Consider the following 24,470-nt stretch of genomic DNA (forward strand, 5'->3'; position numbering starts at 1 on the left):
GGATTTTTTAAATTTACAAGTTATATCTTTTGTTTCAGTTACAGGTGACAGTAGAAACCTACTAACATGAATTTTTCAAAGACTTTATGATGCCTAAGTGACCAATGGCTAACAATTTGGCACCTTTGTTGCAAATGAGAGATGCTTTCCCCTTTTTAAAGACAACACTTAACACTATAATATTAGTAAATAAAAGTTAGCTCAGAAAATTTATTCGTTTTCATTGGAACACGCCTCCTATACTCTAAGTATTCCAGCACTTCCCAGAAAAAGTGGGTGGCTCTTAAAAGAGCCTTTGTTTTTCAGAACTGGGAATATTAATACTGCTAAACGTTTCACTTGCCCTTTGCCTTGTGATGGCTCTCAGTCTTCTTGGGCAGCAGCACCGCCTGGATGTTGGGCAGGACACCACCCTGAGCGATGGTCACACGACCCAGCAGCTTGTTGAGCTCCTCGTCGTTGCGGATAGCCAGCTGTAGGTGGCGCGGGATGATGCGGGTCTTCTTATTGTCCCGGGCAGCGTTGCCCGCCAGCTCCAGGATCTCGGCCGTCAGGTACTCCAGCACCGCCGCCAGATACACCGGGGCCCCGGCCCCGACCCGCTCGGAGTAGTTCCCCTTGCGGAGCAGCCGGTGCACTCGGCCCACGGGGAACTGGAGCCCGGCCCGCGAAGAGCGAGTTTTAGCCTTGGCACGAGCTTTCCCTCCTTGCTTCCCGCGCCCAGACATGGTAAGCTAAGAAATAGCACAACCACCACAGGAAAAGCAGAAAAAAAAGTGGTCTGTAAGCAGCAACAAGATGGCAGTTATAGTGCTGGGTGGAATTGCCGCAAGCGAGACAGGATTGGTTAAAGTCTTCTGTTTTCTGTCTAACCAATAAGAAAAGAGATTTGGTGGAGGTAAATTTACATAATCTCGTCACCAATGCGTTGTCAAATCAGATATGAATATTCGTAAACACCTTATTTGCATAGGCCACCTATAAAAGAGCAGATTCTATTTACAAGCAGGCATTTCCCGATCTACTTGTGTTGTTCGGTGTTGTGTTTTCAGACATGCCTGAGCCGGCCAAGTCCGCTCCTGCCCCGAAGAAGGGCTCCAAGAAGGCGGTGACCAAGGCGCAGAAGAAGGACGGCAAGAAGCGCAAGCGCAGCCGCAAAGAGAGCTACTCCGTATACGTGTACAAAGTGCTGAAGCAGGTCCACCCGGACACCGGCATCTCATCCAAGGCCATGGGCATCATGAACTCCTTCGTCAACGACATCTTCGAGCGCATCGCTGGCGAGGCGTCGCGCTTGGCTCATTACAACAAGCGTTCGACCATCACATCGAGGGAGATCCAGACGGCCGTGCGCCTGCTGCTTCCCGGGGAGCTGGCCAAACACGCGGTGTCTGAGGGCACCAAGGCCGTCACCAAGTACACCAGCTCCAAGTAAATATGCCTGGCCGCATGTTAAACCAAAGGCTCTTTTCAGAGCCACTTATATTTTCATTTAAGGAGTTGTATACTCTTTCTGCTCTTTCTTTGCTGGGCATTCAAGTGCAGTTATGTTTGGTGCCCGAGATAACGAAGTGAGAAGCTTATGCTTTGGGAAGAAAGCTGTTAATCTAACATTTCCCCAAACGTGTTCTGTACTAAAAAGACCAGGTTTTTTTTTTTTTTAATTTCCATAGGTAAGGAAGGGTGGCTGGCTATTTGACATTAAGAAGAGGGAACTTCTTATCCTAGCAGTGGTCTGGCATTCTGGTACCAAGAACGGGTTGTAGTTCCCAGCTTCCCCCAACCTCTTTCAGGCCAGATTTTACATTTCCACATCAACCTGATCCACAGAGTTAAGATCCTTAACTTTCATCAGGCCTCCCCCCCAGAGTTAAAGATGCTCTGCCTGTCCCGCCCCCTGTCCCTCGCCTGGGTATGGCAGAACCCCTTGATTACCTTTGTAAAAACAACCAATAGTTTTTTAGTTTCCTGACGGGGCACTGAAGTGTTGCCAACCCTCCCTTGATTTAAAGCTTTTCCTTACTTCACTTAGTTTAAAAGTATTAGGCACTTTGATAATCATTGCGTTTTTCTTAATCTGGATGTTGGGAGATTTCATAAAAAATGAAGAAGAAATTCACCAAGCAGAGAGATGTAGCCTAATGCTGGGAGAGGAGGTTATTCTTGTAAAAAGACTTCTTGATGTGTTCAGAGATCTGTAGATGTGAAGTGTTTTTCAGTTCTATCTGGACATCTTTGAAGGAACATTGCCTCAGAAGAACATTAGTTGGAATTTAAATTTTGTGAGGTAAATAGTCTTTGGTCTCACAGCCTCAGTTTCTTACTTTAAAAATGAGAATATTATGGGAGTTCCCTGGGTTGTCCAATGGTTAGGACTTGGCTTTTTCACTGCCTTGGCCTGTTCAATCCTTGGGAGGAAAACTAAGGTCCTGCCAGCTCTGTGGGGCAGCCCATCCCCGCCCCCCCCAATTATTGTAACCAACTCCATTGACAACACGTGTGTGAAAAAAAATGCAATAATTATAAACACAAACATGTTAGATAGACATACAACTCATGAAGTTATTTATGGACATTATGAGGTCGCTTTTTTCCATCATTACTACACTTAACATATAATAAAGACAAGTTTTTAAAGTACTATTATACTCAGAAGTAATAATAATACTATAATGAATGAGGAAAGTTCTGGCCCATGATATTAGACATTCTTTTGTTTAGTACAACCCTATGCGGACTTCTGTGGAAAATTCTTCAAGAGATGGGAATACCAGACCATCTTACTTGCCTCCTGAGAAATCTGTATGCAGGTAAAGAATTAACAGTCTGGACATGGAACAACAGACTGATTCCAAACTGGGAAAGGAGTACAAGGCTGTATATTGTCACCCTGCTTATTTCTTCTATGCAGATAATATCATGTGAAATGCCAGGCTGGATGAAGCACAAGCTGGAATCAAGATTGCCAGGAGAAATATCAGTAACCTCAGATATGTAGATGACACCACCCTTATGGCAGAAAACAAAGAGGAACTGAAGAGCTTCTTGATGAAACTAAAAGAGGAGAGTGAAAAAGCTGGCTTAAAACTCAGCATTCAAAAAACGAAGACCATGGCATCTGGTCCCATCACATCATGGCAAATAGATGGTGAAACGTTGGAAACAGCCACAGGCTTTCTTTTCTTGGGCTCTAAAATCACTGCAGATCGTGACTGCAGCCATGAAATTAAAAGACACTTGCTCCTTGTAAGAAAACCTGTGACCAACCTAGACAGCATACTAAAAAGCCAGAGACATTACTTTGCCAACAAAGGTCCGTCTAGTCAAAGATATGGTTTTTCCAGTAGTCATGTATGGTTGTGAGAGTTGGGCTATAATGAAAGCTGCATGCTGAAGAACTGATGTTTTTGAACTGTGGTGTTGGAGGATACTTTTGGGAGTCCCTTGGACTGCAAGATCAAACCAGTCAATCCTAAGGAAAATCAGTCCTGAATATTCATTGGAAGGATTGATGCTGAAGCTGAAGCTCCAATACTTTGGCTACCTGATATGAAGCACTGACTCATTTGAAAAGACCGTGATGCTGGGAAAGATTGAAGGAAGGAGTATAAGGGGACAACAGAGAATGAGATGGTTTGCTGACATCACGGACTTGATGGACATGAGTTTAAGCAAGCTTAGGGATTTGATGATGGACAGGCAAGCCTGGGGTGCTGCAGTCCATGGTGTCACAAAGAGTCAAACACAGCTGAGTAACTGAGCTGAACTGATGGGGCCTTCCCCCATAACCTTTGTTTTAGATCCTCTCTGAGGTATCTTCCCTGCAAGCTCAGTTGATAAAGAATCTGCCTGCAATGCAGGAGACCCTAGTTTGATTCCTGGGTCAGAAAGATCTGCACGATTGGGATAGGCTACTCACTCCAGTATTCTGGCCTGGTGCCGGGAGCCGTTATGGGAGGTCCCGCTCGTGACGAGGTCACGAGGAAAATACCTGACAGGCAAGGCCGTCTAGGATAAGGGACCCTCCAGGTTGGCCTCGGCCTCTACCCTACCCTAAATCCTCCCCCGTTTTCTGCTGTTGTTCTTGTTTGCCCTGCTGCAGATTCTTGTGTTGCCTGCTGAGAGCTCTCCCGCTCCTCTTTCACTGAATAAAGACCAACTTAAAAGCTAATTAATAAATCTCCTGGACGCTGGTACCCTATGAAGGGGCCAAGGATGAAGGAAATGCTTCAATTCAATCCCTTTTGCTGGCATTCTGGCTTGTTTGATAAATATGTGCTCTCATTGCACAAAATGCTCATGATTGTTCTAAACATCCTAAGCACAGTACGCTAACAAAAGAAACTATTAAGCATAGGCCCCTTCATGGGGTGAGAAAAGCCCCACAAATGTTATAGCCACAAATGTGCCTAATAAAAAATAGTTTAGATAGAGATTAGCTGGTGACTTCTTGCAGGTAATTAACTTTTGGACTAAGAGCCTGTTTTGTGCCATATCTACTGTTTTTGCAATCCTTTGCATTTCTGTTCTGTGACAATGTAATCCTATCTAGTTCCCTTGGAGATGACACCTAATAGAAAGAAAATAGATTAACCACAAAAAAGACAGGGTCGGCTACTGAAATTGCTTAAAGTTGCACCAGGTGCAAACCATAAATTGTCAACAGGCCTGAAGGCCAAAAGATATTATACATAGAGATTAACCATTAAAAAGGCCCTAGTAGGCACAGAGCCCTTTGGGGGGTGAGGAGGCCCTATTAGAGAATACAAAAAGTATTGTTTTGAGGGTGGTTATTGGATCAACGTTTGATTGATGTTAATGTGCTGAGGTTCTGCAGTGGAGGCTATTGTTGATATAGTTGGAGATCTAGTAAAATAGGGGTTTAGCCCTAGTGTAAAAACAATAAGGTAATTGTTGATTTTGGCCAGGAGCACTGGACAGGGGCTGCCTCACCGGAGCCACAGGGTCTTTGTGTGTTAAACTTTTTGGATAAATTTGGCTGAGAATTTCTGCAGAAGGACTGTCTTTTGTGTTGACAGGGTTGTATTTCTATTATGTTACAACTTGCTGTGCCATGAGACTGCCAATTTTCTGTTTTCTGCTAACCTCAAGGCCAGAAGATAATGTACAAAAAATCTATGGGAAAAGACTCTCGTAAACAAAAAACATACAGAGAACACCTGGTTTCGTGAAGGACAAGCTGATGTAATGTTAAACTAAGTCTGTGTGCTTATCTCCCCCTTAGAAATGTACCAACTTAGGGTATAAACGCTATGGTGAAAACTAAAGCAACTGCCAGACTCTGCCGCACCTTCCTGCTCTGTTTTTTCTCTCTCCCCTTTTCTTTCTCTCTCTCTCTCATATTCGCCGACGCCATTCATCCTGAGGGTTCCCCTGGATCCTGCTGGGGCTGGACCCCGGCAGCCTGGAGAGTTCCATGGACTGTATGGTCCATTGACATGTATATTCCATAGGGTCACAAAGGCTTGTCAGGACTGAGTGACTTTCATTGAAGTATCAACATTTGATGCAAGCTTCCTGACTTATTTTGCAGAAGTGAAAACCCTTCCACTGAGTGGAAGATGTTAACTACTTCATGAACATGACCACCTAGCTCCATGCCTCCTGGAGCCTAAAGTGAAGTGAAGAGGCTCAGTCACATCTGACTCTTTGCAACCCCGTGGACTGTCGCCTAACAGGCTCCTCCATCCATGGGATTCTTCAGGCAAGAATACTGGAGTGTGTTGCCATTTCCTTCTCCAGGGCATCTTCCTGAACCAGGGATCAAACCCAGGTCTCCTGCATTGCAGGCAGACGCTTTACCCTCTGAGGGAAGAGGGTAAACCTTTTCCCTGGTGAACCTTTCCCTAGGTTTACAGGGAAGCCTGGAACCTAAGATCTGATCAATTTAACACTTGTAACACCACACTGTTACTCATTTTATAACTCAGTGAGAGAATTTTGTATAATCTAATCAAGTACCCCGGGAGACCACTTCCCTCAGCCAGCTTTTAAAAACCCTTCCAGGAGCTTGAGGCTTTTTAGGTCCTGAACCACCTCTCATTGCAAGGCTTTAGATTAAGCCTTTCTCTATTCCCAATGGCAACGTTTTAGTTTGGCCTCACTGTGTGTTGGGCACAGGAGAGTGAATTAACATTTTTGTTGTTAAAATGTAGACACCCTAGCTACAAAGGGAAATGTGAACTGTTGCTGTTAAAGCAATGTCAAAATTATGTGAGTCTGCAGCATTTAGGAAGCATTTACTAGTATCTATGGAGAAGGCATGGCAACCCACTCCAGTACTCATGCCTGGGAAATCCCGTGGATGGCAGAGCCTGGTAGACTACACTCCATAGGGTTGTGAAGAGTTGGACACGTTTGAGCGACTTCACTTTCACTTTTCACTTTCATGCACTGGAGAAGGAAATGGCAACCCACTCTAGTATTCTTGCCTGGACAATCCCAGGGACGGGAGCCTGGTGGGTTGCCCTCTATGGGGTGGCACAGAGTCGGACACGGCTGACGTGACTTAGCACCAGCAGCAGTACTAGTATCTATAGTCATTTTTATATTTACTCTTCTAAATTTCAGATATGTAGTTATAATCTTAAAGAACATCATTGAATAAATACACTAATCAATAATTCTTAAACATGTAGGTGCATTAATTTTTGGTTGGTGGTCTGACAAATAATCACAATTATAGTGGCTTAAAACAATACATTTATAATTTTATGGTTCTTTAGATCAGCATTCAGAAATGAATCTCATTGAGGTAAAATGAAGCTGTCAGAGGGCTGTGGCCTTTAAGAGTGAACCCGTTTCCATGCCTTTTGCAACACCTGGAGTGTTGTCTTTGTTCCTTTGCTCATGGCACCTTTCCTAGATTTCAAAGTAAGCAATATCTGGCCAAATCATTTTCACGCTGCCTTCTCTCTGGATATGCACTCTGATTCCTGCCGGGGTCCAGCCCCAGCAGGATCCAGGGGGCACCCTCAGGATGAACAGCGTTGGCGAGAGAGAGAGAAGACACGTGGCCTTGATAGGGCCAAGTCTGCGAGGGAGAGAGAGAGAGAGAGAGAGAGTGTGACCAGACGGGGGTGTTTGCAGGGTCTGGCAGAGTCTGGCAATGCTTTATTTTTTACCGTGTCTTTTATAACCTAAATTAGTACATTTCTAAGGGGAAGATAGTTTAACATTACATCAGCTTGTTCTTCACGAAACCAGGGTGTTTTCTGCTTACTTCTTTGTTTATGAGGGTCTTGTACATTATCTTCTGGCCTTGGGGCCTATTGACATTTTATGCAAGTCAGGTGAATGTAAACCTATTTTCTGTTTCTATGGTGACCTTAACTGAAAGCTAGCAGTCTCATAGGGCAACAATACAGAGTAGAAGTATAACCTTGTTAACACAAAAATTAATCCTTCTGCAGAAGTTGTCAGTTGCATTTATCTAAGAAGTTTACCCCACACTGACTCTGAGACTTTGGTGAGGCAGCTTCTGCCTAGCACTCCTGGCTGACAATTAACAACCATTGCATTGTTACCACACTAGGGCTAAGTTGTTATTTCTCTAGATCTTTAACTATATTAACAATGGTTTCTATAACACAACCTTAGCACATTAAAAGCAAAAACACAGCAAGCAAAACACAGCAAGCAAATGTCAACCCAATAACCACCTTTAGAATAATTTTTCTTATGTTTTCTAATAGGACTCCTTCACCCCTCAAAAATGCTCTATGTCTATTAGGGCTTCTATATAATCAGGTTCTTTATGCTATTTTATGATTAGGGTATTATAAGCAATCATGCATATTAGTACCAAGGGCATAAATGCATTTGGCTAACAAACTACCAGCAAAGGAGTTTAAATTAAAACACTCCTTTCACCCTGGATAATCTCATAAAATACCACCACCTGGGAAACTTACTGATTAAAGTTCTAAATTGATTCTTATTTGGAAAGAGATCGGGGAAGGCCTTCTGCCTGTGTCACAGAAATTAGGGAGTAGTCTATTGAAGCAAGCATCAGAAAGACAGATATCATCTTTAAGGTGAGCGCCGGGGGCAGCTTTTCGGAATCCCTGAAAACTTGATCGCCTTGCCTGTCAGGTTTTCTCCTCATGACCTTGTCATGGGTGGGATCTCGTGAGCTGGCCTTTTCGAAACCCCTGAAAACCTGATCTGCCTTGCCCGTCAGGTTTTCTCCCTCATGACCTTGTCATGGGTAGGGTCTTGTGTGTTGGCTCCCGGCAGATTCCCTCTTCCATTGATAAGGGCCCTTGAATTATATTAGGCTCACTTGGGTTGTCTAGGATAACCTTCTATTTATGTATTTGCCTTCACCACCCAGCATGTGGGATCTTAGTTTACCAACTAGGCATCAAACCCCTACCCCCTGCAGTGGAAGCATGGAGCCCTAACCACTGTACCACCAGGGTACACCCTAGGATAGCCCTATTTAAAGTCAAATGATTAGTAACGTAAATGGCATCTGCAACCTTAATTCCCATTTGTTATGTGTCCCAACATATTCACAGACTACAGAGTTTAGACAAAATTGTGGAGGCATCATTGTATCTAGCACAGTAAGTGACAGTATTTTTAAAATTTGACAGAATGCTATATATTTTGCTTTTGGGTGGGAGGAGGAACATATGGACACACTATTGTATGTAATTTCTGGGAGTTCATATGCTCCACTAAAGCTCATGTAGTAGACCTGGTTTAGGTATTTACCTCTGGGACTACAGAAAGCAAAAACTGTCTATTTACAATAATATGAAGTCTTAAGTACAGCTATATGGTTTTTTAAAATTCTTTCAGTATATATAATAAATATATATTATATAATATACATTTATATAATGCATATATATGTTGTCGTTTTTGTTCTTTATGTATGTTGTGTTATTTGAATGTTTGCATACATTTTTGTGTATGTTGTGTTGTAAACTTAAGTGTTGTGCTTTGAGTGGGAAGCCTGCGATTCATGAAAGTAATTTACACAATGTTATAGGCTATTATGACTTTTTTCCTACCAGGGTTGAAATCCTAAAGCAGTTTAAAATACACTTCTAGCATTTGTTCAATATGGGATGTCATTTATAGCGGTTTATAACCTTAAGCAGGTTTGTAAATGGGGCTTTTCTTGTGGTTCAGCAGTAAAGAATACGCCTGCAAGGTAGGAGACGTGGGAGAGGAAGGTTGGGTCTCTGGTATTGGAAGAAGCCCTGGAGGAGGGCATGGTAACCCACTCCAGTACTCTTGCCTGGAGAATCCCATGCACAGAAGAGCCTGGTGGGCTACAGTCCAGAAGGTCACAAAGAGTTAGACACGACTGAAGTGACTGAGCACACACACTCCTAGGTTTGTAATTATGAGAAACGGTAAGTTATAATGACTGTCATATATGTGATCATATGACAGGAGAGTGGTGGTAACTGGAATGACGTATGAATTGTTTTTTCATTAATTTTTTTCTTTGCTGACCGAGATGAAAACAGTCATATGAAATCCACCTTGCGAGAAACTAACATAGTTTAAGGGAGAGGATGCACCAAAATACCTTCTGGGCATTTTTTTCCTGAACTGCCAGTGTTATGAATCTTAATATGGTAGTTTGGCAATGGCCTAATTTTTCATTAGAGAAACCTTGGACAAATTCTCTTTACAACTAAATGGCCCTGTTCTGGAAACAGTGATACTCACTTTTCAACCACTATGTTCATTAATTGCCCTGTTCCCATTAATATTTTGAAAAGTTACATTGCTTTAAGCAAATAAATCGAATACATGTACATTTTCTTCTTACCACAACACTAATAAAAGAAGCATTGCATTACATCCCCCATATGGCACATACCACATGGTCAGCCTGCTCCTGGTGTCACAGCCAGGATCACACCCCGAACACAGAGAGCCTCCTGCGGAAGAAGGTGGTCGGTGGGTTCTACATCCAAGACTCCAGATCCCGGGCAAGCCAGGCCTTCCCCCGCCACGCTCTGCTTCCTTGACTGGAAAGGGCCCAGAACTGCCTAACAGGTGCTGTACTGGCTGGAAATTTTGGGTTTGATGTGGGGCTGCTGGGTGAGGTGAGGATGGGAGCTTTAGTTCTCTACTGCCCAGCAAGACCTTTCAGAGACTGGACACTCTGGGACTGGGAAGCCTGCCGTTCTTGGGCTGAGAGCAGGTGCTGCTCCCCACCAAATCGCATCTCCTCACCAGTGAAATGGATGCGTACACTAGCCCCCGGGAGATTGCAGCAGACTGCGGTGCCTCCCTGCTTACCCTGGTCAGCCTGTCACAGACTTTGCCCACAGCCGGTATGTCTTCCCAACTGCATGCAGCTTGGTCTGGTGTTTGCAACCGCTCGGCCCTGCGTGCAGTATGCTCCGATCACCTTGTCCATTACGGACGTGGCAAGCCCACCTTGCACTGATAAGAAAGCATTGTAAAACTAAAGTTGCTCTTTTCATGAATTTAGTTTGCAAGGAACACTTCACACCAGTTTAGGTGATACTTGCATATCCACACTTGACTAGCCTTGAGCTAGTGAGCAGTGGGGAAAAAAAAAAAAAAAAAGTGCTAATAACCTAAAGTAAAGGAACATTATTATGCTCTCAACCGAATGGTGTATGGTTTATGGAGTGTTAGCACCATACAAGCTGCTTTGGGTAAAGTAATGGAAAAAAAACCCAATTTTGGCAACCGATAGTTGTTACAACCCTTCTACTGAAAAAGTGGGTGGCTCTTAAAAGAGCCTTTGGAATCAAATACATAAACGCCCCTTTGACGGGATCACTTGGAGCTGGTGTACTTGGTGACGGCCTTGGTGCCCTCGGACACCGCGTGTTTGGCCAGCTCCCCAGGCAGCAGCAGGCGCACGGCCGTCTGGATCTCCCTCGACGTGATGGTCGAGCGCTTGTTATAATGCGCCAAGCGCGACGCCTCGCCCGCGATGCGCTCGAAGATGTCGTTGACGAAGGAGTTCATGATGCCCATGGCCTTGGATGAGATGCCGGTGTCCGGGTGGACCTGCTTCAGCACCTTGTACACGTACACGGAGTAGCTCTCCTTGCGGCTGCGCTTGCGCTTCTTGCCGTCCTTCTTCTGCGCCTTGGTCACCGCCTTCTTGGAGCCCTTCTTCGGGGCTGGAGCAGACTTGGCTGGCTCAGGCATACCTAACAAACAGCGAAAGTTCTAACCAAACAAAAAAGTGTGCTACTATTACATTGGTCCTGATATTTGTAGAAGTATTATGCAAATATGGTATGTAAAATTTTGCAATCTGATTGGATAAGTTCTGTTAGTAGTGTGGCTGTATGCAAATTAGGTGCCATCAGTTCTCGTTTTTAATTGGTTGCTACCGTTAAGACACTTTAGCCAATCAAAGGGCGTAACTTACAATTCGGCTTACAAGTATAATTGCCTCTGATTTGCTAGGGTGTTCGTTTTTCTTTTCTTTCGTTGGTGGTTGTTGGATCGTTAAAATGTCTGGACGCGGAAAGCAAGGTGGCAAAGCCCGGGCTAAGGCCAAGACACGCTCTTCGCGGGCTGGACTTCAGTTTCCTGTGGGACGAGTGCACCGTCTGCTTCGCAAAGGGAACTATGCTGAGCGTGTAGGGGCGGGCGCGCCGGTGTATCTGGCGGCGGTGCTGGAGTACCTGACGGCCGAGATCCTGGAGCTGGCGGGCAACGCGGCCCGGGACAACAAGAAGACCCGTATCATCCCACGCCACCTGCAGCTGGCCATCCGCAACGACGAGGAACTCAACAAGCTGCTGGGCAAAGTCACCATCGCTCAGGGCGGCGTCCTGCCCAACATCCAGGCGGTGCTGCTCCCTAAGAAGACCGAGAGCCACCATAAGGCCAAGGGCAAGTAAACTGGAATAGTCAAGTTCTTGTTCCTTGAGCATTCAATCTTAGCCAAAGGCTCTTTTCAGAGCCACCTACTCATTCATTAAAAGGGCTTACATTTTTTTTTAATCCGAATGCTTTTCAGTACAATTTGTTCATCTTGGAAGTGCTGAAGTATTGATGTCAGTATTTCCATTTTGAAACGCCAAACTAATCATCTAATTTAAAGTTACAAAAAAATTTCTCTAAGTATGTGATCTACAGAAGCCTCGTGTAACAAGTAACTTAAATTGATAAATTTATCAGGTCCTCAGGGTTGTAAATCTTGAGAAAAGAGTTGCAGTAAGATATTGAAAAGTAAATACTAAAAGTTGACCTGGAGATAGTGACCTACAGGTTGTTAAAGCCACTCCTTTAGTACTACTCCTTGTTGAAAGGAATTATTTTGCACTCTAATGGGACAAATTGATCTGCAGTTTACCCTTTGGCTTTTAATAGCCAGTCTCTACTAAGCTGGGCCCCAGTTAACTGTGAATAAGCATACAGTACTTCATAGCCTGGAGGTAAAATTCATTTAGGTAGGGCTTAATACTGGGTCACCTTGAGTTCAAGGAGCAGTTACATTTGGTTTAATACAATAGGAAGTGTGAGATTATTTCAGGGTTAATGGTTTTAGTGCATTCTCGAAAATTCTGCACAAATATTAAGAATCTCTAATAAGAATTGAAGCCTGCACAGGCCCCAGTCTGTCTGTCGTTTGGGGTTGCTATATGTTTCAGCTTGTCTCCCGTGAAGACAAAGTCCTCTTCTTTGATAGAATATCTGACATAGTCGTGTTTCGTATCTTCTAGGCAGAGGAGTTCAGAGATTGAGACCTGGACTTTCATTTGAGGTAGAGGTAACCAGACCATCCAGACTGGGATGGTTAACCCAGTTAACCCACTGTTAATGCAGCCTGGATTCATAGCAGTTATAGTTGGTTGACTCCTTGATAGTTCCTAAAAGGTGTTACGTCTTTCCAGAAGGTGTCTTTCCTCTCCCTTTCCCCGATATCTTATAGATATAATCAGATCACAACCTATATGAGTGTAAAATCTGAAACTTTTATATATCACAACCTATATGAGTGTAAAATCTAAAACTTTTATATATCATTAACATACACTGTACTGTAATTCTAGGGATTCTTTTCTCTTATGGCCACAGCTCTCACTCCAAGCAAAAAATTGACACTGGTACATGATGGCTTGGAATGAACTGCAAGAGTTCATCCAGTGACTGCCAAGGGAAAGCCATTTATGGGGAAGTTAGAGAAGGGTGTGTTCAGGGGGCCTGGTTTGAGGGTTACAATAAGTTTTCAGGCTTCTTTCCAACTTCTGCTTTCTTATGATCTCTGAACCACTAAAGTGATGGTTCTCAATCCTATTACGTCTAACACTTTCTATAACAAATACTGTAGCTACTCCTTTTCTTATACTGAAGTGGAATTTATAGATAATATAATCTACCAATACATAGCTGTAATATAAAAAAGAAAATAAAAGGAAAGTACTTTGTTGAAAGAGTTCAAAAAGAGAAATGTAGAAATTGGTGCAAAATTAGCTTTACTAAACTTGAGTGAGGACATAAAAATAACTTGACCAACCACATTAAACATACGCCTTTTCAGAAAGTGATTTTTTTAAAAAGCCAGTGTCAGGTGCCAAATTTTAACATTTTTATTCCACGAAAAACATTAAGCATTGTGATAAATTGTGTTAAATTCTGCTGAGAAAAGCCACAGAACGTTGTAAAGAAATGGCATAAGGAGACGGAGGCGAGAAAGGGTTGAAAACAGCCATTCAACAGAAGGCTTACGTCATCGGGGAGTGAACTTGTCTACCAATACGCTCACTGCGAGCCATAAGGAACAGTTGATTTGTCCAATCAGAACGGGACTCTCTTTATATATACTGGGAGAAAGGGGCAGGGCTTCGTTTTTCCATCAGTTAGCTGATTTTGGGCATTCTGTCATGGCTCGTACTAAGCAGACGGCTCGCAAGTCCACCGGCGGCAAGGCACCGCGCAAGCAGCTGGCCACCAAGGCGGCCCGCAAGAGCGCGCCGGCCACCGGCGGCGTGAAGAAGCCGCACCGTTATCGCCCCGGCACGGTGGCTCTGCGCGAGATTCGCCGCTACCAGAAGTCCACCGAGCTGCTGATCCGCAAGCTGCCGTTCCAGCGGCTGGTGCGCGAGATCGCGCAGGACTTCAAGACCGACCTGCGCTTCCAGAGCTCGGCCGTGATGGCGCTGCAGGAGGCGTGCGAGGCCTACCTGGTGGGGCTCTTCGAGGATACCAACCTGTGCGCCATCCACGCCAAGCGCGTCACCATCATGCCCAAGGACATTCAGCTTGCCCGCCGCATCCGCGGGGAGAGGGCCTAGATGTTTTTCAAATAAGTACCAACTTTGAACCCAAAGGCTCTTCTCAGAGCCACCACTTTTTCTGTGAAAGAGTTGTGTACTGTCTCCATTTCGAGGAACGAGAAACCCCGCCCCCCGTAGCTCAGGTAAAATAGGTATTACAAGCTCTTTTAAGAGGAGTTGGGTGGCTCTGAAAAGAGCCGTTAAGAAACTAATCCTCTTAATGCTCCTACTTCTTGGGGATCGCCTTTTTTGGCTTGACCGCCTTAGGCTTGGCTACCTTGGGCTTATGAACTTTAGCCTTGACTGGGCTCTTGACCGCCTTGGGCTTGGCTGTCTTCACCTTTTTCGGGCTTTTGGCCACTTTCTTGGCCCCAGTAGTAGGCTTCACCTTCAAGGTCTTCTTAGCGGTTTTTTTCGGGGTGCCCACACCCATGACTTTCTTGGACTTCTTAGCCGCCCCGGTAACCTTCTTGGGCTTGGCCGCGCCCGCCTTCTTCGCCTTGGGCTTGGCCTCCCCGGTGGCCGCCTTCTTGTTAAGCTTGAAAGAGCCGGAAGCCCCGGTGCCCTTGGTCTGCAGCAGGGTGCCCTTACTCACCAGGCTCTTGAGACCCAGCTTGATGCGGCTGTTGTTTTTTTCCACATCGTAGCCGGCGGCAGCCAGTGCCTTCTTGAGCGCAGCCAGAGATAGGCCGTTGCGCTCCTTGGAGGCGGCGACAGCCTTGGTGATGAGCTCGGACACCGAGGGCCCGGACGCCTTGCGCTTCGCGGCACCGGTGGACTTGCGGGCCTTTTTCTTCACGGGTGTTTTCTCCGCAGGAGAAGCAGCAGGAGGCGCGGCAGGTACAGTTTCAGACATGATTGTCGGTTTGGTTGCCTAACAGTAAAAAAATAAAGTCTCTGAGTTGAGTAGCTGGGCCTCCGAACGTCTCTGTATTTATACACACAGCGCCACTGCGCGCTGATTGGTTCCCAGCTGTCTTCATCTTGACAGCAACCTAGTCTCAGCTCTGTCCTGGAATTGTGTTTGTTACAATTCAAGAAAGCAAAAAATAAAAAATTTCCTGTGGAGGCATCACACCAAGTGTATTCTACAATGAACCAGGACATCTCAGGGTTTGAGACTTTTGTGGTTACTTCCTCCAGTTTTTATCACGTTGTTCAAAGCCTTTTTCAAAAGCCCCTGACAGTTATGCAGATTCAGAAGTCAGAGGGACAACTTTTTGATTTTCTTTTAAAATACAAATCTTCTCTTTGTGTCTTCAATAACATGCTCTCAAGTGACATTCTATAGATTCTTGGCTTTTCATGCCTTCAACAACGGCTTGATTCTTATTGAGATTTGCCCAGAAAATCTGTTTCGTATGAGGAGAAATAACACAGACTCTTTCAGGACTTCCCTACATAAAGCTGTATAGTAAAGGCTCCTTGGAATAGTAGCAATATCTGATGAGAAAAGTCATTATTTAGTTTGAAAAAAGTTTATCATAGCTTCTTGTGACTAGAGCATTAGTTAATTTGGGGCCTTCAGGCATTCAAAATGTGTCTAGGAAAATGGCAAAAGCAATAACTAATGATCATCTTGTCATGATAGTTGTGCTTGTGTTGCACTAGCTGATGGCAGAGAAGATCCATGTAAAGACTGGTTTATGGGTTTTAAATATTATTTCATTTAACTTGATTTTACTAAGAAGGATCACTTATTAAAATGTTCACAAGCTCTTGAGTTCTGAGTTCTGTCATGCTTCTGGAAGATCAGTTTGGGAAAGTAAGTAACAGAATTAAGGAATATACACGTGCACAACACCCACACACATACATAATTCCCTTAAGAGAGTGAAATTTAAAAGCATTTATATTCACTACTATGTTTTTTAATCAAGGATATAAGTTTATAGGAAACATATTGTAACTTATACTTTCTGTTCACTAGGAAATAGATTGATGGTAAAAAGTAAAAAGAGCTTTGATTTTCTTCTTCACTCCTCAAAATATGTCTTTAACATATTGTGTTTATATTTAAGCAGCCTGGACTTCTTTGTATTTTTGATAAAGCTTATGAGCCCCTTTCCAGAATAGTGCTTTTTAGTGCTTAAGTTAATATACATAGGATTACAAAGGAAAACAGTTGTATTAAAATATCAATATCAAATTTATTAAAAAATCCAAATTGGTGAGGTATGCATGTATTCTTTGTTAATTCACTACATAACAAGATTACCCATATGACCAAGTTTAGAAGGTGTAATATATTTAAACAATATGAGAGATGGAGATTGACAGCTGCTACTGCGACTTGATATGAATATAGCTCAGGTCCTGTCACCCACACTGTTTGTTGCCTGCATTCAGAATAGGAGGAAATGCTAAGGTTTGGTTGTAGTATAATAAAAATAAAGTTGGAGTTTTTGTTCTATACAATGATCTGAATCCGTCTATATATCCCAGGTTAAGAAGTCTATTCTGGAATTTGTTTCTGTGCACTGCACACTCATGGAGCAGCTTTAATAATCTTGGTTGTCCTCACAGACCATAGAGCTCTGATGATACTGGTTCTCCTCACAGATCATGGAGAAAAAGCAAAAAAAAAAAAAAAAATCTAAGTCAACTGGAGCTCAAAGGAATTAACCATTCATTAAATCTTTATGTGAGCTTCCTTGGTGGCTCAGACAGTAAAGGAACTGCCTGCAATGTAGGAGACTGGGGCTTGATCCATGGGTGGGGAAGATCTGGAGGAGGGAATGTCTACCCACTCTGTTATTGCCTGGAGAATTCCATGGACAGAGGAGCCTGGTGGGCTACAGTCCATGGGGTCGCAAAGAATCAGAGAGGACAGGGTAACAAACACGTTAAAAAGAAAAAAAATCTAAATTTTTATGTGCTATTTTGTGGAATCGTCAAAGGAAGGTTTTAGTAAATTAATTACTTAGACTTTCACTTTAGAGGCATGCGTTTTGAGTGGAGGAGTTGAGAGAACACAGGATACTGTAATGTGTCATAATAAATAATGCTGAGTAATTGCTTATTTGCAGATGTTTTTTAAAAGTTGTATTATCTTTTAAATTTCAGTGCTCTATAATTTACACTTTCTTATACATTTAAAAGGGAAAAAAAAATGTATAGACTGCTCAAGGTCGCAAGCCAGTATGTGGAGCAGGCTGTCTCCAGAGCGTGACTGGAGTAATGCCACTGGCTTGCAGAAATAGAATGTGGTTACAGATATAATGCTAGATACAACCTGTCTGTAAATTAATTTATAATCATACCACAAATTTTAGGCTTACAGCCTAATAAGTTTTTTTTAAATTCACTTTAGGATATATATATTTATAAATCTCCAGTGTAGCACTCATTGGCTCTGTTGCTCTGTTTAAATCTGTAGTTAAAGCACTTCATAAAGGACAATAGCATGTGTTATCTGGTTATGTAATATTCTAGGAAGTCTGAAGAAGGTATCAGGCTTTTTTGGGGAAAGTGTATAAACTGTTGCCTCAGTTAATGGCTGCCCGTTTTGTATGCACGCACAAACACAGGTATCCATAAATAGGGAAAAAATTTATATTCCATCTCCATGATCCAGTCGTTGCAGGCGCCTTGCCTAGCTGCTATAGCCGTGACCAAGCGACAAATAAGCGAAGGGCGGGAACTGAATGTGGTTACCGCCCCTGCTCTTGCAGTTTTCAAACAGGTCCGTTCGGTTACTATAAATACTCTAAAAGGCGCCCTTAATATTGTTCGCAGTTGTTCAATTTGCGGCTCCAAGATGTCTGGACGTGGTAAAGGAGGAAAGGGTCTCGGAAAAGGGGGTGCTAAGCGCCATCGTAAAGTTCTCCGGGATAATATCCAGGGCATTACTAAGCCCGCCATTCGTCGCCTGGCACGCCGTGGTGGTGTTAAGCGGATCTCTGGGCTTATCTATGAGGAGACCCGCGGGGTGCTGAAGGTGTTCCTGGAGAACGTGATCCGGGACGCGGTCACCTACACTGAGCACGCCAAACGCAAGACTGTTACCGCCATGGACGTGGTCTACGCGCTCAAGCGCCAGGGCCGCACCCTGTATGGCTTCGGCGGATAAGTTCTAGGCTGCTATTTAGCATAGCCGAGTGAAACCAAAGGCCCTTTTCAGGGCCACTTACCCATTCACTTAAAAGAGTTTGGCGCTTTGTGATGTAATACGGAGGTGTTTAGGCTGCTGTTGGTTTTAGTTCATCGGCTTTTTTTTTTTTTTTAACTTCCTGCGTTTCAGGTTGCAGACCACCAGAGCTGGTTCAGTTTCCGTTATAATATACTTCAACTGTATATTTAGTGGGTAGTAGTGAACAGGCGGGAGAAGGCAATGGCAACCCACTCCAGTACTCTTCCCTGGAAAATCCCATGGACGGAGGAACCTGATAGGTTACAGTCCGTGGGGTCGCAAAGAGTCGGATACGACTGAGCGGCTTCACTTTCACTTTTCACTTGCATGTATTGCAGAAGGAAATGGCAACCCATTCCAGTGTTCTTGCCTGGAGAATCCCAGGGACGGGGGATCCTGTTGGGCTGCGGTCTGTAGGGTCGCACAGAGTCGGACACGACTGAAATGACTGCAGCAGCAGCAGTGAACAGGCCAGCTCAGTGCGGTAGACACTGCACAGCCGTTAGTGAGAAGCTGAAAGGCGTCTAGAAACAAAGTAAACTCTGATGCTAGGAAAATGGAAAAATCTAGATAGGCATTGAACTTGAACTGAAGATATTAAAACAGCATGCCTTCTCGGACTTAATAAAGGGGAGTGTGTGATCATAAAATATTTTGAAGGTTGTTAAATGCTACTAGAGAAAACTACTTGGTAATTAAGATTGTAAATCGACTGTGTGTATTATATATATATTTAGCAGTCCATGGGGTTGCAAAGAGTTGGACACCACTGAGCAACTGAGCACACTGCACACGTTTACAAAGTCACTATGTTGGCTCTAAATGTTTAGAGTTTAAATATTTAATAATTATGCCATTGAATAAATTTTATTAGGTTTTCAAGAAAGAATCTCAATACCCCTCTTCAGAGATAAAAAGGAAAAGGAAACCTTGTGCACAGGGATGCTATTTTTTGTCTCTCGTTGGATAAGCCATTTAAACCTCTGTATGACACTGTTTCCTTATCTGTAAAATGGAGATAACTTTAATTCCAATCTTACAGTTTTGGGGGGAATGACATTAACTAGCACTTCATATTTTGGCCACTGTCTGTCACATGGTAAATGCTCTATGTTTTGGCTGTTGTTATTTGCATTATTGGTATTCTTATTTTTCATGACATCAAAGACATGGAGAAAAAGAAAGTGGCATTTGAACCATGATGACATACACTTGAAGTCTTGAATAATTATTTTCTATATTTGTGGTCTTTAGCAAATTGTTAACCACTGTTCCCTTGTCTGTAATGTAGGTGTAACTTCATATTTTTGTGAGGATTGAGTGAAACCACCTAGGAATATGTTTATGTATATATTCAACAAATATAGTTTACATATGTTCTTAAGAAATTGAAAGTGTACAAATGGAAGTTCTTTTGGATGTAAACATTAAAAAACCAAACAATTCCAGATAATTAAAGAAAACTTTCTAGAAAGTTATATTTGGTGACTATATTTAAGGAATTACTGAACACTTAGGCCTTTTTCTTCAGTCCCTTTTTTATTCAATTTTAGGAAAACAAATCTGATTAATCCAGGTGGGCAGATGCATACATTAATCAAATATGATGGCCCAAGACAGAAGATAACAAGATAATGGCCACACATGGGGCTCAGTCCTAAGTAGAGTTGTTTCCAGGCCATAAACTCATTTTTATCACCCAGAACTCCTGTGTTAGCTTTTTCTTCTCCATATATTATATGTTCTCAAAACCTACCACATAAAGAGCATCTTTATTTGCTGGGCACTTTTTTTTTGTAAGCCAAGCTCTCACATCTCTCCAGAGCTAATGAAACAAACTTTGGGAATGGGGCCAGCAATCTATCCCTTAACAAGCCATCTGGGTGATTCTGATGCATACTCAAGTTCTTTATAGCTTCAGTACATAATTCAGTTCTTGGCACTTGAATGTACAATGAACTTGGTGGATGTACCTTCTGTCTAGAAGGTTCTTACATCAGGCAGTGCACCTGCCATCTCAAAGGTCATTTGCCCTCTTTGCTTACTAATACAACCTCAGTTTTTTTAAGGTCTCCATTTTCTCCCTGCTTTGTGATCCAGGGAAAGCAGAGTCCCTCTCTTAGGCTCAGGAGTGGGGTTCTGATTCCACCCAAGTCCCTCAGTATTGATTAATGGGGGGTGGGGGGTGGGGGGTGGGCTGGGGTGGTGAGGGTGGGTATACAGCCAGTTGTTTGTGGCTCTGAGAGCCTTAAACAGTGGAGTTCAGCTTCCCCAAGAATGTAGTCACTAGGCTGAAATTGGAGTTGCTGGTCAATAAACTGTATATGCTGGGGCTGGATGTAGAATCAGGAACACTTCAGGCAAAGAATAATTGCAGAGGCCTGGAGGCTGGAGAAAGAGGCCCACAGTTTAAAGGATGCAGGGGAAGGAGGGTGGTGGGAACAAAACCAAAAGCAATGAAGAAATACAAAACAAAAAAGAGAAAATGAAGAAATAGAAAACAAAATAGAGAAAAAAGAAATCATTTTAGTTTGGGTTGGAGAGAGATGAGGGCCAGACTTTACAGGGCTTGTGGCCATAGCATAGATTTTTTGATTTCTGGGAGATGGGGGATCAACCAAAGGCTGTGAGCCGGTTTTAAAAAAAAAAAAAAAGCGAAACATAAAGCCCTCCTCGGTGACTCTGGAATAGAAACCAAATTCACTATGGACAGAAGAGTTTCAGTATCACCACAAACTCAAAGCAAGGTGATCAGAATCAGTCCAAGAGCAATTGTAATTGGCAACCTGAAAATAAACTGGTTTGTATCCTTGTGCTTATTTTTTTTTACCTTTTTGAGACAATAAAAGGGAACTCGGATGGACTGGCCAGGGAGGCCGCTTAGGATTGTTTCTCAAAGACAATAATAGCAGTTCTTGGGTGGATTTGGCATTTCCAGGTGTGGGTGAGGTGCCCTTAACTGAACCCTTCATTCCTAACTTCCAAAAGGATGCCTCTACCTTGCAGTTTCCGGAGAAATGAGGAAGAACCCTGCCTTTTATTTTTCGGGATTTATTCTCTTGAGCATAAACCGTAGGCTTTCAAACCTCGGTGTTCGGCTCACAACATTAAAAAGCATCTTTACATCCACAGTTCTTGTTTGCGTTCTGAGCCGGCCCTGAGGACCCTTTTCTTTGTCACCAGGATCGCTGCCTTTTCTGAACTGAGCGCGGGGAGGACTAGAGGCAGGATAGGAGGATGGGCTCGGAAGATCGCAGTGACCGGACGGAATGGAGATTGTTGAGACAGGTTTCATAGTATGTGGCCGCACCGGCGAGAATTCTGAACACAGAATTCTGTGAACTTTGCAAGTCTAGTTTGTAAAACGAGTCAGGAGACTGGGATGATTGTATTCTTAAAAAGAAAAAAAAAAAAAAATCGAGTGACGAGAGCCTCTTTAAAATCCAGGAGAAAGACACAATAAAAAAATTATTTTTCCCTTACTGGAGAGATGCAGCCACCAAACATGTGAAGAATCTTAGATAAAATGCTTAGCCAGAACTCGAAAGCCCTAGGCAAAGACCTAGGGTAGGTGAGAGGGAGTAAAAGAAATTAGTAGTAGTAGTAGTGAAAATTCAGTCTTGTCCGATACTTGAGACCCCATGGACTGTGTACCCCCCGCAAGGCTCCTCTGTCCACGGGATTCTCCAGGCAAGAATACTGGAGCGTGTTGCCATTTCCTTCTCCAGGGGATTTTCCCGATCCAGGAGTCGAACCCATTTTTCCTGCATTGCAGGCAGATTCTTTACCGACTGAGCTAGGAGGGACGTCCTGGATCCACACAAAACAACCTGGGTGGAGACCCACAACGTCATACTTACAAAGTTCCGGTTTTAGAGAGCGGGATTTTCAAACCTAAATGCTGCCTCTCGAACTCCGCAGGGTGACGGCTTACATATAACCAAGATCAGAGATTCATAAAGTGCCCATAGAAGCCAGCGGAGGACCCTGTACAAATTTTATGAAGATAACCTGGAGCTCCAAGAATTGGGGTTAGCAGATTTCAGCCGACATTCAGTTAGGCTGCTGGGGACCTTTGTAAGTGGAACCGTTGGTAGAAAGCAAGCGTAGGCAGGAAGTCGGCTACCTAAGTGTTTTGATAAATAAACACTGATTTAACGGCTCGTATTCACACTCGTGCGCAGCTCTGATAGTGAAAACATGAGGTGGCTCTGAAAAGAGCCTTTGGGGTTGATAGTTACTACAAATATATCTACTTGGAGCTGGTGTACTTGGTGACGGCCTTGGTGCCCTCGGACACCGCGTGTTTGGCCAGCTCCCCGGGCAGCAGCAGGCGCACGGCCGTCTGGATCTCCCTGGATGTGATGGTCGAGCGCTTGTTGTAATGCGCCAGACGCGACGCCTCGCCCGCGATGCGCTCGAAGATGTCGTTGACGAAGGAGTTCATGATGCCCATGGCCTTGGACGAGATGCCGGTGTCCGGGTGAACCTGCTTCAGCACCTTGTACACGTACACGGAGTAGCTCTCCTTGCGGCTGCGTTTGCGCTTCTTGCCGTCTTTTTTCTGAGCCTTGGTCACCGCCTTTTTCGAGCCCTTCTTAGGGGCCGGTGCGGATTTGGCTGGTTCCGGCATTTTGAACGCAGTTTCTGCTGAGAGAAAATAAAATGGCGTCTGCGCCACCGGATTTGTAGGCAACATTATGCAAATGAAGGCCTACTTTTGCAATTGCTGATTGGTTCACCTGCATGCAAATAAATGATTCCAGATCTACTTTCTCATATCCTGTGACAGTTTTCCAGCAATCAGGCCAATTTTTTAAATCTAGTTAAGCTTTTAATAATAAATTCCGTTTTTTCGCGTTTTTTAATAAAGAGGAGAAAATAAAAAATAAAATAAATAAATTCCGTTTCGTTTATAACAATTCAGACTAGTTTGTTTTAAAAACGAGAAGTCACTCTCGCCAGTGCTTTGAAATTACCAAAGATGCAAAGCTCGAGGCACAGTTCTGTCTCCTATTGCAAGGCCCGTTTTTACCTCCTTGAAAGCAGTATCTTTACATCTGAATCTAGATTTTAGACCAGGGAGAGGGAACGAACTGTGGTCATCCAGACAATTCCGACTACAATGTTTCCTGTTGTACACAAGATACAGAAATAGAGCGTGAAAATAAAGGGTAGGGGGGAAAAGTGCATCATTTAAAGGGAGATTAGGAATTTCGTAGCCCGTATGGCTACAATCCTTCGAATTGGAAAGGATCAAATAACATCTAGTTTAGCTACCAAGGAAGGTCACAAATAGTTCAGTCTAACCAGTGAAAAGATTACACACACACACACACACACACAGAGAAATGGAAGAACCCTCTGTTTAAAGTTTTTATTACCATCATCATCATCTTCGACTGAAACCAGCTCTTGGCTGATTCTTCCAATACCATCTATCTTTTCTGCAGAGAGGTGTGCTCCCTGAATTTGCCTTTTTTCCTAACATTCCCCAGGCTCCTTAGCCTTCCACAGACAACCCCTAAACCCTAGTTTCAAATTTGTGAGCTAGGTTCGTAGCGCCTCCTAGTGTCTTATGAAGGCAAACATAAACTCCAGGCGGGAAGCCTCTTCACCACCTACTTTTCTAGATACAATGTGACAATGTGAACAGGTTGATTGTGATTTATTTATTCAGCAATTACTTATTTAGCGTCTATCACGTTGGGGACATTCTACCAGGAACTTGGGATGTCCAAATATAAGATTATAACAAATAGTATCAAATCGAAGAGGAAAAGAGACACTATAGAGGTAGGGCTTCCAAAGAAACAACAGCCTTAGATTCCGTCTTTCCCTCAGACAATGATTTCCAGATACTGAAATTATCAGATACTATGAAATAACAATTTACTGAAAGTTTAAAGAAATAAAAATCTGATTAATGCAATCAAGGAACAAGGTATAGTCAAAACCAAACTAATTAAAAAAAATAAAAAAACAACAGAAATTCTAGAAATCAAAAAGAGCTATATTCCATACAGATAAAATTAAAATCTATTGATTAAGATGAAACATTCGGGACCTCA

General features: G+C 43.4%; 8 protein-coding genes across 8 annotated transcripts; 4 read left to right on the forward strand and 4 right to left on the reverse strand.

Annotated features, from left to right (window-relative positions):
• Positions 1–195: 195 nt before the first annotated feature.
• LOC122697496 (histone H2A type 1-B) lies at positions 196–783 on the reverse strand. Its single transcript, XM_043908322.1, has one exon. It carries the CDS (start codon positions 726–728, stop codon positions 336–338), a length of 393 nt encoding a protein of 130 aa, XP_043764257.1. The 5' UTR covers positions 729–783; the 3' UTR covers positions 196–335.
• Positions 784–993: 210 nt separating this feature from the next.
• LOC122697503 (histone H2B type 1-C/E/F/G/I) lies at positions 994–2,515 on the forward strand. The gene has a single exon (XM_043908328.1). The coding sequence runs from the start codon at positions 1,055–1,057 to the stop codon at positions 1,433–1,435; it is 381 nt and encodes a 126-aa protein (XP_043764263.1). The 5' UTR covers positions 994–1,054; the 3' UTR covers positions 1,436–2,515.
• An 8,273-nt stretch (positions 2,516–10,788) lies between these two features.
• Positions 10,789–11,254, reverse strand: LOC122697502 (histone H2B type 1-C/E/F/G/I). Its single transcript, XM_043908327.1, has one exon. The coding sequence runs from the start codon at positions 11,182–11,184 to the stop codon at positions 10,804–10,806; it is 381 nt and encodes a 126-aa protein (XP_043764262.1). The 5' UTR covers positions 11,185–11,254; the 3' UTR covers positions 10,789–10,803.
• Positions 11,255–11,453: 199 nt separating this feature from the next.
• On the forward strand, positions 11,454–12,031 carry LOC122697495 (histone H2A type 1). The gene has a single exon (XM_043908321.1). It carries the CDS (start codon positions 11,496–11,498, stop codon positions 11,886–11,888), a length of 393 nt encoding a protein of 130 aa, XP_043764256.1. The 5' UTR covers positions 11,454–11,495; the 3' UTR covers positions 11,889–12,031.
• A 1,540-nt stretch (positions 12,032–13,571) lies between these two features.
• Positions 13,572–14,325, forward strand: LOC122697493 (histone H3.1). Its single transcript, XM_043908318.1, has one exon. The coding sequence runs from the start codon at positions 13,875–13,877 to the stop codon at positions 14,283–14,285; it is 411 nt and encodes a 136-aa protein (XP_043764253.1). The 5' UTR covers positions 13,572–13,874; the 3' UTR covers positions 14,286–14,325.
• Positions 14,326–14,420: 95 nt separating this feature from the next.
• LOC122697488 (histone H1.4-like) lies at positions 14,421–15,978 on the reverse strand. Its single transcript, XM_043908314.1, has one exon. The coding sequence runs from the start codon at positions 15,121–15,123 to the stop codon at positions 14,494–14,496; it is 630 nt and encodes a 209-aa protein (XP_043764249.1). The 5' UTR covers positions 15,124–15,978; the 3' UTR covers positions 14,421–14,493.
• A 1,842-nt stretch (positions 15,979–17,820) lies between these two features.
• On the forward strand, positions 17,821–18,396 carry LOC122697489 (histone H4-like). Its single transcript, XM_043908315.1, has one exon. It carries the CDS (start codon positions 17,836–17,838, stop codon positions 18,337–18,339), a length of 504 nt encoding a protein of 167 aa, XP_043764250.1. The 5' UTR covers positions 17,821–17,835; the 3' UTR covers positions 18,340–18,396.
• Positions 18,397–22,607: 4,211 nt separating this feature from the next.
• Positions 22,608–23,068, reverse strand: LOC122697491 (histone H2B type 1-C/E/F/G/I). Its single transcript, XM_043908316.1, has one exon. It carries the CDS (start codon positions 23,030–23,032, stop codon positions 22,652–22,654), a length of 381 nt encoding a protein of 126 aa, XP_043764251.1. The 5' UTR covers positions 23,033–23,068; the 3' UTR covers positions 22,608–22,651.
• Positions 23,069–24,470: the final 1,402 nt, after the last annotated feature.

Source organism: Cervus elaphus, chromosome 7 (genome assembly GCF_910594005.1).
Source record: "Cervus elaphus chromosome 7, mCerEla1.1, whole genome shotgun sequence".
NCBI classification, from domain to species: Eukaryota; Metazoa; Chordata; class Mammalia; order Artiodactyla; family Cervidae; genus Cervus; species Cervus elaphus.

What these genes read in the sequence shown, in the direction of transcription:
- LOC122697488 (XM_043908314.1), bottom strand. Translation starts at nt 15,123, where the DNA reads ATGTCTGAAACTGTACCTGCCGCGCCTCCTGCTGCTTCTCCTGCGGAG.
- LOC122697491 (XM_043908316.1), bottom strand. Translation starts at nt 23,032, where the DNA reads ATGCCGGAACCAGCCAAATCCGCACCGGCCCCTAAGAAGGGCTCGAAA.
- LOC122697495 (XM_043908321.1), top strand. Translation starts at nt 11,496, where the DNA reads ATGTCTGGACGCGGAAAGCAAGGTGGCAAAGCCCGGGCTAAGGCCAAG.
- LOC122697496 (XM_043908322.1), bottom strand. Translation starts at nt 728, where the DNA reads ATGTCTGGGCGCGGGAAGCAAGGAGGGAAAGCTCGTGCCAAGGCTAAA.
- LOC122697503 (XM_043908328.1), top strand. Translation starts at nt 1,055, where the DNA reads ATGCCTGAGCCGGCCAAGTCCGCTCCTGCCCCGAAGAAGGGCTCCAAG.
- LOC122697502 (XM_043908327.1), bottom strand. Translation starts at nt 11,184, where the DNA reads ATGCCTGAGCCAGCCAAGTCTGCTCCAGCCCCGAAGAAGGGCTCCAAG.
- LOC122697493 (XM_043908318.1), top strand. Translation starts at nt 13,875, where the DNA reads ATGGCTCGTACTAAGCAGACGGCTCGCAAGTCCACCGGCGGCAAGGCA.
- LOC122697489 (XM_043908315.1), top strand. Translation starts at nt 17,836, where the DNA reads ATGATCCAGTCGTTGCAGGCGCCTTGCCTAGCTGCTATAGCCGTGACC.